This window comes from Crotalus tigris, unplaced genomic scaffold (assembly GCF_016545835.1).
Source record: "Crotalus tigris isolate CLP2741 ecotype Arizona unplaced genomic scaffold, ASM1654583v1 scf7180000019880.56703, whole genome shotgun sequence".
NCBI classification, from domain to species: domain Eukaryota; kingdom Metazoa; phylum Chordata; class Lepidosauria; order Squamata; family Viperidae; genus Crotalus; species Crotalus tigris.
This window is the reverse complement of record NW_024097754.1, coordinates 24157-36767: the sequence shown is the minus strand read 5'-3', so window position 1 is coordinate 36767 and position 12611 is coordinate 24157. Positions and strand designations below refer to the sequence as shown.

Sequence of the window (12611 nt, the reverse complement as noted above, 5' to 3'; positions counted from 1 at the left end):
TTGTCCACACATACATCGGACAAACCAACAGAAGAATAAGTGCACGCATTGAAGAACATAAGAACTCAGTCAAAAAAGAGGAACCAACTTCTTCCCTGGTTCAACACTTTAAAATCACAGGACATGAAATTGACTTTAAAAAGACCAGAACTATCGCCAAAACTGAACATTTTAATAACAGAATAATCAGAGAAGCCATTGAGATAGAAAAACACCCACACAGCATGAACAAACGAGATGATACCTCCCACCTACCAGCCATTTGGAAACCCGCCCTTATTGACAAATGACTCCCTAACACAAAAAATGACACCAGACCCACACTCACAAAAACCACACAGGATGTCACCACCACATATCCAAGCAAAAAGCAAACCCAAAGCCACACTGATGATGAGGCACGACCACAAACCAGAAGCCAGACCACAGCTGCATCATTAGCCACTTTAAACCCCTCCAATCCATACATGAAGCAAACTGACACCTCCATGAAGAGGAGACACGACCACGAACGCGAAGCCAGAAAATAGCAAGGCAGCCCAAATCTTAAACCCCTCTGCAACTCAGACTAACCTGAGCACAACCAAACAGAACACTCCCCCAGCCAATCAGAGCACAGCCAAGCCCCTAACCATTCAGAACACACCTCCACCCACTCAGAACACAGCCAAGCTCCCACCCAATCAGTTCATACCCCCACTGGCAGTTAAAAGGAATAAACAGCTAAGACCACACATTGCTGCTCAAAGCACAAAGCTGAAAACACCAGCCTGAAGATGACGAATGGGACTTCGTCGAAACGTCGCCAAGACACTTCCAATTTTACGCGGGAGAAAACCCGAACAACCCAAGACCTACATATATATATATATATATATATATATATATATATATATATATATATATATATATATATATATATAAAGAAAATATGAAATCATATAACTAAGAAAATATGAAATCATATTAAAATAGTGGAAGTACTTCTGAATAGGCCTAGAAAAGTAATGCACACAATGCACTGTGTGAATAAATATTATTGCAGCTTCTCTTTAATCTTTTTTTATCCAGGAAATGATTAGTAGGGGAAAATGAATTGGGTGTGGGACCACACATCCCCTTTGAATGATTTTAAATATAATCAGAAATCATATAGACTATATGATTTCTGAATGCATTGTTTCCATGAGGAACATGGGTTCCTCAATTAACTTTTTTAAATCAAAGAGCTAATATCTACTTGTTAGTATTTGTTTTAAATGTTTACAAAGCATAAAGAGATGTAGAGCTGAAACTCCTAAAGAGAGATTGAAAACAAGATGATTATTTTCATTGCAATCAAAAAACAATGATAAATTTATACAAAATTGAAACATTTACAATTGTTCATATATATTTTTGTGCATTTGAACATTAAGCAACATTGAATATAGAACTAGTACTCATTGCCACCAAAATCAATCAAATGTTTATTATGGTCATAGGACACCAAAGGAAGGATGGAATACAATCAATTAATTTAATGACCAGTTTCAAATTAACTTATTATGGACATATTATGAGAAGACCCAGGTCTCTGGGGAAAGCTATAATGTTGGTAAAGGTGGGGGAAAAAAAGAAGAGGATGAGCTGCAGCAAGGTGGATGGATTTTGGAACACTTGAAATACCAGGTTAGGGATAAATCATCACAGAGAAAAGCTATCTTTATGGATTCTAGGAGTTGAAAAAAGATTTAATGGCACATAATTAATCAATCAATTTTGCTGAGAAACAGCAGCTAGCTCATTCTACAAAATTGTGATCAGAATTGAGAACAGAGCCAAGGAAACAACAAACAAAATATAAATTTCCCATTTATTATGGGTCACATTTATAAATGTGCTAGAGGCATACAAGATCTAAATGCAGGACTTGAAGGAAACTGTTCTTTCATTTCCCCATCTCATATGAATACTTTCAAAATTATTGCCAAGAGAAGTTCAGGGAATGGCCCAATACTCACCAGGGGTCAGTATTGGCTCAATGGACCATAGCATCATCATCAGTCTTAACTTATATGAGATCAACCTCATAATCAATAAAATAAACTTTCTAACCTAAGCTAAATGTCTGCAATCAGGAGGTGGTTATATAAGTTTTATATCAAATGTATATATTTCTCTTCTCTGTTAAAATACAAAAATAGTTACACAAATCACACTTCTTTAAAATGAAATGACCTCTGACCAGAAAGTCTTGAAAGAGCAACTTTGATTTCCTTGTTTCTCATACTATAGATTAAAGGATTCATCATGGGTGGAATAATGGAATACATTATTGTAATTATGAAATCAATATGGGATGGATGGTCAGGTATGTGTCTCAGATAAGCAAAGGAACCAGTAAACATAAATATGGAGAAAACAGTGAGGTGTGGTAGGCAAGTGGAGAAGGCCTTTTTCCTCCCTTGTACAGAAGGGATTCTGAGAACAGCAGCCAGAATCAGCATATATGTAGAAATAATGAAGACAAAACAACCAAATGTTAATGAAACACTGAACATTACAACTCCAATTTCACTTATATATGAATCAGAGCAAGTAATCTTTAGTATATATGGGATTTCACAATAGAATTGGTTGATAATATTAGAGCAGAAAGGAGTAGTAAACATTTCAACAGTGTGCAATGCAGCATTGAGAAGGCAAGAAGTCCAAACACTTCCAATCATTTTGGCACAAGCTTTCCTGTTCATTATTATTTCATATTGCAAAGGATTGCAAATAGCAACATACCGATCATATGCCATAACTGTAAGAAGGGCAACATCCGAGCCAAAGAAGAATAGAATCAAGAAGACTTGAACAAGACAACCAACATATGAAATCTTCTTTGTATTTGTAAGAGAATTGAAAACAGCTTTGGGAATAATGTCAGAAACAGAACCAATGTCTTGCACAGCTAAGTTCATCAGGAAGAAATACATGGGGGTATGTAGGTGGTGATCAACGATAACAGCAATGATGATGACAAAGTTCCCTGTTACTGTCATTATGTACAGTATTAGTAATAAAGTTATGTACATAGTCTGTAGTTCCCAAATTGTTGAAAATTCCAAAAGGAGAAACCCTGATGTATTATTATCCTTTTTTCATCATGACTTTCCTAGAAGAAAATAGACAACTGTTAAAGATTTTCCATTCAGAAAAGTTTAGGGAGATTTTAAGAGTAACTAAAAAATCATCAGTGAACACATTAACATTTCAGCTATTCAATTTAAATAATTTCATCAGTCAATTATCTTGTTTTACAAGTCAGTTATGTCAATGTTATTCAGCATCAATCAGATTTTTGCTATATTTTGTCTTAAAATCAGATATAAATGACAGTTTTGTTCATTTTTAATAGGTATTTAAGAAACTACATTTTTCATAAGTGTCAGCCTTTCCTATCACAATAAATGAAATGTAAATTTAAAATCTTGGGAAAGAAAAGTGTTTAATCAGGCAGTTATCTTTAAGACCGTAATTACTAACTATTTTATTTGAATCCTGATATGTTCAACTGTGGCAGTGTTAGACAATATTGGCTATAATCTCTTTTCTTTCTGTCCTGAATATCTCTTGATACTTACTAAACATATTATTGATAGTTAGAGTTCCCTCCATTTTGGTTTGCTGATAAACATTCAGGATACAAGGTACAAATATGTGGAACAGAAACATTTTTCATTTTTTAAAAAAAAATCATTAAAAAAAAATAAGATGAAGCAATCAGAAATGGTGAGTCAATTCCTCTTTACAGTTTTCAAATATAAAGTCTATTATATTATCATTCCTAGTGCAACTCTTTCCTGTCCATGGAGAGGGGGGATAACTGTCAACATCTTCAGAGAATGTGTATGGAGAGGATTTTCTTTGATTCTTTCTAAGAATAGATTTTAAAACCCATAATTTTACCTTTTTTTGTAAATGGCTTTTGAATTGATTTAAGGATTTACAATTTGACATTCTTCAAACAAATATTTGATGTTCTGCGTTACTCATTCTTACTTTATGATAAAGAAATCAGAGTCTTTTTAAAAATTGCTTATAAAATTTAAAGTATTTCAATGACCAAATTAACAATGTGTAATATGATTGAAATCATTTTGAACCAAAATTTATGTAAGCAAAGGGATTAAAAGTAGTAAGTTCTGTTAAACAACTTAAATTGCATTTGAAAATCAAACTGGATAGTCAATATAATTTGAGTTTAAAGGAATTTGCATTTGGAGAAAATCCTCAGTCGCATACTTTAACTTTAGAGAATCAATTTACTGTATTTAAGTTAGTGATTTTTTATGTATAGTGGTAGATCATCTTAATATGTTACTACATTTTAGTGCTGTTTATTTTTATCTACTCCTAAATAACATTGCCTAAACAATAATGATGAAATAAATAATGTCTGACATTATAATGTGCTTACTTGTTTATCTGGAAATACAATTTCATATAAAGGAAAAGAAAGCCTATGATGTATAATGAAGAGATGAAAAGTAGAAATAACTTATTCAAGAAAAAAATTACCATCTTCATCCATGCAGATTTTTAAATTTGTTTTTCCATTCCATTTGCACCTCTAACAGTGAGATTTTATTGTCAGCATTCATGACTTTTTCTACTGAATTGTCCTTGTGATTTTCCCCAAAATTGTTAACAAGTCAGTCTCTATACTGGACCTCAGTAAGGCATTTGATAAAGTAGATCACAACCTACTACTTGACAAGATAGAAAAATGTGGGGTAGACAGAACCACCACCAGATGGATCCGTAGCTGGCTGACCGGCCGTACTCAGCGAGTGGTCCTCAATGGAACTGCATCTATATGGAGGGAAGTGTGTAGTGGGGTGCCCCAGGGCTCTGTTCTGGCCCAGTACTCTTCAACATCTTCATCAACGATTTGGATGAAGGGATAGATGGGGAACTCATCAAATTTGCAGACGATACCAAGCTGGCAGGAATAGCCAACACTCCAGAAGACAGGCTTCAGATACAGAAGGATCTGGACAGACTTGAACACTGGGCACTACCTAACAAAATGAAATTCAATGGTGAAAAAAGCAAGGTTCTACATTTAGGCAAGAAAAACCAAATGCACAAGTACAGCATAGGTGGCACCATGCTCAATAGTAGTAACTGTGAGAGGGACCTCGGAGTCCTAGTAGACAATCACTTAAATATGAGCCAGCAGTGTGCTGCAGCTGCCAAAAAGTCCAACACAGTGCTAGGCTGCATTAACAGAGGGATAGAATCAAGATCACGTGAAGTATTAATACCACTCTACAATGCCTTGGTTAAGGCCACACTTGGAATACTGCATCCAGTTTTGGTCACCACGATGTAAAAAAGATGTTGAGACTCTAGAAAGAGTACAGAGAAGAGCAACAAAGATGATTAGGGGACTGGAGGCTAAACCATATAAGGAACGGTTGCTAGAATTGGGTATGTCTAGTTTAACGAAGAGAAGGACAAGGGGAGACATGATAGCAGTATTCCAATATCTCAGGGGCTGCCATAAAGAAGAGGTAATTAAGCTATTTTCCAAAGCACCTGAAGGCAGGACAAGAAGCAACGGGTGGAAACTCATCAAGGAGAGAAGCAACCTAGAACTAAGGAGAAACTTCCTGACAGTGAGAACACTTAATCAGTGGAACAGCTTGCCTCCAGAAGCAGTAAATGCTCCAACACTGGAAGTTTTTAAGAAGAGACTGGACAGCCATTTGTCCGAAATGGTGTAGGGTTTCCTGCCCGAGCAGGGGGTTGGACTAGATGACCTCCAAGGTCCCTTCCAACTTTACTATTATTATTGTTATTATTATTATTATTATTATTATTATTATTATTATTATTATTATTATTATTATTATTATTATTATTATTATTATTATAGGCAGCACAGAACAGCCACTGTGGATTGGAGGTTTTTCTGAATCCCTTAGGACAATATTGTTTTAGATGATTAGATCTATATAGAGAAAAAATCCTGATATTTTTGATTTTGAGTCTCAATAATAGAAGGATGTATATTGTTGAATACAAAATTGTTTCACAGTTTTAAAATAACGGAGATCTCAAATATCTCCATGGTACTATACTGTAATTTAAGTTTGCCATGTTTTGATTTATCTTTATTTAAAACATTTATACAGCTTCCTACCTTAATATCAAACTATGGGTAGCTTACACACCATCAATAAATGTAGCATGCACAGCTACGAATAATAATAATAATAATAATAATAATAATAATAGTAGTAGTAAAGTTGGAAGGGACCTTGGAGGTCATCTAGTCCAACCCCCTGCTCGGGCAGGAAACCCTACACCATTTCGGACAAATGGCTGTCCAGTCTCTTCTTAAAAACTTCCAGTGTTGGAGCATTTACTGCTTCTGGAGGCAAGCTGTTCCACTGATTAATTGTTCTATAATAATAATAATAACAATAATAATAATAATAATAATAGTGGCAAAGGCAAGCAAGGGTAGTACCAATAGTAATAGGTGCTTTGAGTACAATCCCAAAACAACTGGAGCATCACTTGAACATCATTGGCATTGACAAATTTGCCATCAATCAATTGCAAAAGATGGCCTTACTAGGAACACCTTCCATCCTGTGATGATATCTGTAATAACATCAAACATCCACATCTGCCTATCCCAGGTCCTTGGTAAGGACTCCATAGATAGACAAAAAAATGCCAAATCCAGTCTGAATATCTGGCTGACTGTGCGATGATTACTACTACTACTACTACTACTACTACTACTACTACTACTACTACTAATAATAATAATAATAATAATAATATCACCCAATAAAACCCAAACTAGGAAAAACAGAAAAAATATTGTCCCATTTATATGGTGCTTCAAGGTTCAACATTACTATTTCTATGGATTTAAATGTCAGAAGAATGTTGCTATTTGTGGAAAAAAATGTACCCATCATCCAAAAGTTAAATAACAATTTAAGACTTATTAGGTCATCCTTTCAATGAAAGGGTGTGCTTTGTCTGATGTTAGTACAATGAACATTAACTTCTTTTGAACAGTCTTGCTATTACTTTGCTTTGAAAATAACCACAGGTGGGCAGAAAAACAGTGGGAATAGGATTGATTTTTGACTTCCTGCTGGAGTCCCCATTGAATTTACTTGTGGGAAGCTGCTGGAAATCACAATTATATGACTGTAACTGTAGGGATAACAGCAGGAACAACTTTGTGAATAAAACTAGTCAGAATATCCTGGAAATTTTAGTTCCACAGGAATAATGTGTCCCAGATTTTTTTTAAAAAAACACATTATTTAAGTTTGCAGATTTTAGGTATCTTAATTTAAAATTGTTGCAGCATAATCTACTGCTTGGGCTAACACAATGGTAAAAACAGACAGACAGATAAACACAATAAGAATTCTAGTAGTATATAGATTTAACCTGCAGCTTTCTCCAAAAATATACATTATTAACATATTTATTTACAAACAAGGTTGACAGAAAAATATAATTTCATTCAACTACATTTTATTAATTTTTATTGAGTTTTTGTATTTATTTTTGAGAAAATTAAGAAGTGAGTAGGGTAAGTATGACTGTAAATCAAACCTCTCATTTCAGAAAGTTTGTTGTAAAAGTAGCACTAGATTGACCAGTGCAAAGATCCTTTTGGTTATAGTTCCCACTTAATGCTTGAGCAGAGATTGCAAGAGCATGAAGATTCCCAAAGCAAAGAGCTGTTTCAATGCAGGTATTACAGTAACTTCTTCATACTAAAACCACTTGAGGCACCTGAATAACACTTCAGCATCTGAACATTTGTCCTGGGATCAAAAAGTACAGAATTCTCACTTCCTGTATCTGACAGCCATGTGAGCTTGATAATGATGCAATACCTCAAATCATAACAAGATCTTTTAAAATAATAATGGCTATTTCACCACTCTGCTGAGATTATGGCTGGCATCAGACCTGAAATCCATGTGGGCAATTTCTGATTCAAGAACTCCATCCTCAATGACCATTCAGGTTTCCATAAAGTTGATTCTTTTCACCTACCTTGAGATCATGAATGTGGATAAATTTATTCAATACAACTTGGCATTGAAGAGCAACACCCAGGACTGCTGTGAAACCTCGAACCTGGTTGAGAAGAAAGCCACAAGGGGGCACTATAAGAAACCAAACTCTTTCCCACAAGAGTAACCTGCTCCCATCTCCCATCACAATCACCAAAATGTTTGGTTTACATTAGTCCCATACTTCTGGAATAGAATGATTCCTTCCCAAGCTCTGGAGAACAACTATTCAATCATCCAATGAAAATATCTAATACAAATCAACTGAAACAGGTGGTATAGATAACACAGGATGTTTCATCTGCCTATGCATCCAGCAGTCTTTCAGAACTTACCCAACAACTGACAGATATATCACATATTTCTACATTTGACAGTGATTTATTTACTTAGCTAATCATTCTGAATTTACAAATCTCTCTTTCTCTGTAAGGCTATTACTTCTCTATAGAGGAAACTTTTGATGGTAAGGCATGAACCTATCATTTTTGGAAGGGTGAATATTATAGTAGACTGGATAGTAAGTCTATTTTAAGGCTTACTCTATATGTTTCCATGGATTCTGGATAAATTATAGCAAACATTTCAAAGAGATATTTTAAAGATCATATGACTTTGTTATTTAATTAATCTATATTAAAATTATGGCACATATATGGGAAGGGGAAAATTGTTATTTTTTCCAAAATAAAGACTCTGTACATTCTGGGCCTGGGCAATAAAAAATTAGCTACCAGTTCTGCCAAAGCGGTGCAAATCAGCTAAATCCCACCACTGACATAAGGTATATTTTTAAAAATAAGACTTCAATTTGTGAACATTAGTTTGAACTGGACTAATAGGGTATACCTAAAGGCTTTAAAAAAATCCATAAAGAAGACATTTCTATGTTCTTGCCAATAAAACCAAACATACATCTTTAGGAAGTCACAAGAAACATCTTCATTTCATGTGGATAAAAAAAGATATCTCTGTACTTTAGATAGAAAGAAGAACGTTTTTTGTTTGTTTCACAAAAAAACCTCTGGCATGCTATAATTCTACTATCTGTCTTTATAAAAATTAATATTTTCAATAAAATTGTTTTAAGTTATTTTTCTTTTTCTGACATAATAGTCAAAAATAGCAGAACATTTAGAATTAGAACATATGATCTCATAAAAGAATCCAAATCAAACATACAAGTCTTTCTTTCTTTTTCTCTCTCTCTCTTTCTTTCTCTTTCTTTCTTTCTTTCTTTCTTTCTTTCTTTCATAAATTATTATTCTAAGATATTAGTGATATTGAATATAAGAGACATCAGAGAGAACTTTAAACTAAAATAAGACAATTGATGGGTGAGTTGGTTGTGCTGTTACTCAAAGTTGACTAGTTTATCTTCACATCTTCCCAAAATTAACTTAACAGAAAAATTTTAATGGAGTTCCTTTAACTTTAGGGATATCACAATTAAAAATGGATAATGTTGATCCTCGAGTCAACGGCGAAAGAATAGAGCACATTCTGTAATTCCAACAGCCTTTTATTTCAGTAGTTCTCTCTCCATCGCAGCTCTGAGGCTTGCAGGCCTCTATGACTCCTTTAATAGAATCCCCGGGCAAAAAAGGTAACATTCTGGTGCGCTTCCGCGCCTCGCGCATGCGCGCGAAGCCGGCGCCACTCAGTCTGGTCCCAGGCAGCTTGCAACAGCCCAGGACCATTGCAACGTCCCGAGCCTGCCTTTGCAGGCTCGGGACACAACACCCCTTCCCCCCCGGATGAGACTTATTAACTATATAGGTAGTTATACGCGACCTCAACACGAGTGTGGTGTGCCAACCCAAGAACCTGCACATCTGTTGCAGCTGTTCACTAGCCAGAATGGTACCAGGCTATTGTTTTGGAATTAATTGCCCAATACTCACACTCACAGGTTTCCAACAACAGCAGGCACCCTCTCACTTTCCTTGCTTTGATAGCAGGGTTACAAAGTCCTCAAGGTCCTTGGGAAATCTTTTTACTCTCTGTGACCTCCTCAGATTCTGAGAACCCCTTGCTTCCTCTTGTGCAGAGGATGGAGTGGAGTTGCCCCTCTTTTAAACCCTGGTGGTCCCCATGAACTATGTCCTGTTGCCTGGTCTGCTTGCTTGCCCACCGGGCTCGTCAGACCAGGATTTTGCTCCCCACTGAACCTGGTTGACCGGTCTAAATGTAGGCTCTTGGGCCCCTCTATTTGCCCGCCACTGTTTGGCATTTCTGTAGAACTCTCCAAGTCCACAATGGACCTATCAAGGGAATGCATCCCTTCACTCCCAAGCCCTGTAATGGGATTGTCTGGGGTTTCTGCAGTGCCCCAATATTCAGTTGCCCCCCATTCTATGCCGGAGGTGCCAGAATCAGGATTTGCCTCTCTGACTACCTCCCTGTGTGAAGACTTCCTTTTGGAAGCAGTAGCAGTGCTGGGCCAGCTTGACTGTTTGTGTGCCAATTCTCTTGCAATGTTTGGGTTATTTGGATGCTCCCGGTTATTCTCCCTGACTGGAGTGCTGAATGGTAGTTGTAAATGATGAGTATGCCCCCTGGGTGACTACCTGGCTGGAGTAGGCACTGGTGCCTGTATTATTTCTTGTTCCCTTGAATTCCTGTTTGGAACACTTGCGGAACCCTGGAACAGGCCTTCTTCAGCCTCTCCTGGCTGCTGGCAACACCCTTCCCTTTGCCCTGGCTGCTGGCAACACCCTTCCCTTTGCCCTGGCTGCTGCCAACACCCTTCCCTTTGCCCATAGTGGTCCCCCTCCCCCCTGGAGAAAGCCCAGGAGTTGCAGAGGGTAAGTCCAGTCTCGTACGCAGCTGATCCATATGCTGCCAAAGGACACGACCGTCGTCCAAGGAGACCTCGTAGGACAAAGGACCAGTGACCTTGCATACTACGGCAGGAACCCACAAGTGACCGGGCCCATAGTTCCAGGTCCATACTGGGGGCACCCACTTGCAGACACTGCAGTGCCCTGGGTTGGGTGACCTTAGGAGGCAGTCTGTCCGGGTGCAACCTGTCAAGTTTGGTGATCAGTTTGCGACCCCAATGGAGTTCAGCTGGGCTCTTCCCAGTGGAAGTGGAAGGTGTGGTGCAGTAAGCAAGAAGAAAGTCTGCCAACCTGTGGTGCCAGTCCCCATAGGTCAGTTTCTTTAAAGCATCCTTGGTGATGCGGACCATCCGTTCAGCCATTCCATTGGTGGAAGGGTGGAATGGTGCAGAGGTGGCATGATGAATCATGTTGGCCTGAAAGAAAGCCTGAAACACAAAAGAAGTGAATTGAGGACCATTGTTAGACACCAGAACATCTGGGAGCCCATGTGCAGCAAAAATCCCTCTCAGTACTTGAATGGTCTTGGCAGCAGTGGTGGAAGAGATAGGTACAACCTCAAGCCACTTTGAATGGCTGTCAACAAGGACCAAGAAGAATTGACCCTGAAAAGGCCCAGTGTAATCTACGTGTACCCTAGACCAAGGTGACTGTGTCTCCTCCCATCTATGCACAGGAGCCTGAGACATTTCAGGGCGTGAGCGCTGACACAATTGGCATCCATGCACTTGAGCCTCTATTTCCCTTTCTAACCCTGGCCCCCATAAATGGCTACGCGCAAGTGCCTTCATTCTGACAATGCCAGGATGACCCTCATGAAGGGAAGCCAAGACCCTAGGTCTCATTGAGGTAGGAATAACAACTCTGCTGCCCCACAACAGACAACCCTGAAAAGTGGATAACTCATGCTTCTTGAGCCAGAAACTTTGAAACTCAGTACCTGGATAACTCTCAGGCCATCCAGACAAAACCCATGACAATACACAAGTGAGTGTGAGATCCGTGGCTGATTCAGCAGTCACATCCCTGGCATTTAAGGGAGACTCAGGCAACGCCTGAATGGAAAGAATGTTGATGGCAGGAGCAGGGTCAACCTCTACCATTTGTAAAGGTAATCTACTAAGGCCATCAGCATGGCCCATTTCCTTGCCAGGTTTGTGAACCAATGAGAAGTCATAGGCTGATAGAAAGATGGACCATCTCAGCATTCTACGGGAGATGATATGGGGAGTTTGTTTGTTTGTAGTAAACAACCCCAACAGAGGCTTATGGTCAGTATAGACTGTGAAGTGTCTGCCATATAGAAAATTATGGAATTTTTTTTAATTCCAGCAACAATGGTCAAGGCTTCTCTGTCTATCTGAGTGTAATTTCACTCAGCAGAAGACAAAGTTCTGGAGTAATATGCAACAGGAACCTAAGTTCCATCAGTTCTTAAATGGCTAAGTACAGCTCCCACCCCATAAGGGGAAGCATCACAAGTGATGCACACAGGAAGAGTTTCATTAAAGTGTGCAAGCACATCATTTAAGTAAGTAAGTAAGTAAGTAAGTAAGGCCTTGACCTCATTGAAGCTTTCTTCATATGCTTGTGACCACTGCCACACTGTCTGTTTGTCTAAGAGTCTATGAAGTGGCTCTGCTACATTAGTTTTGTTAGGTACGAATCC

The 12611-nt window shown here is 38.0% G+C and overlaps 1 protein-coding gene across 1 annotated transcript; it reads right to left on the bottom strand.

Annotated features, from left to right (window-relative positions):
- Positions 1-2195: 2195 nt before the first annotated feature.
- On the bottom strand, positions 2196-8045 carry LOC120317877 (olfactory receptor 14I1-like). Its single transcript, XM_039364858.1, has 2 exons — positions 7962-8045; positions 2196-3125 (listed from the first exon to the last, which is right to left on the bottom strand). Exons 1-2 carry the CDS (start codon positions 8043-8045, stop codon positions 2196-2198), a joined length of 1014 nt encoding a protein of 337 aa, XP_039220792.1.
- Between the last annotated feature and the right edge of the window lie 4566 nt (positions 8046-12611).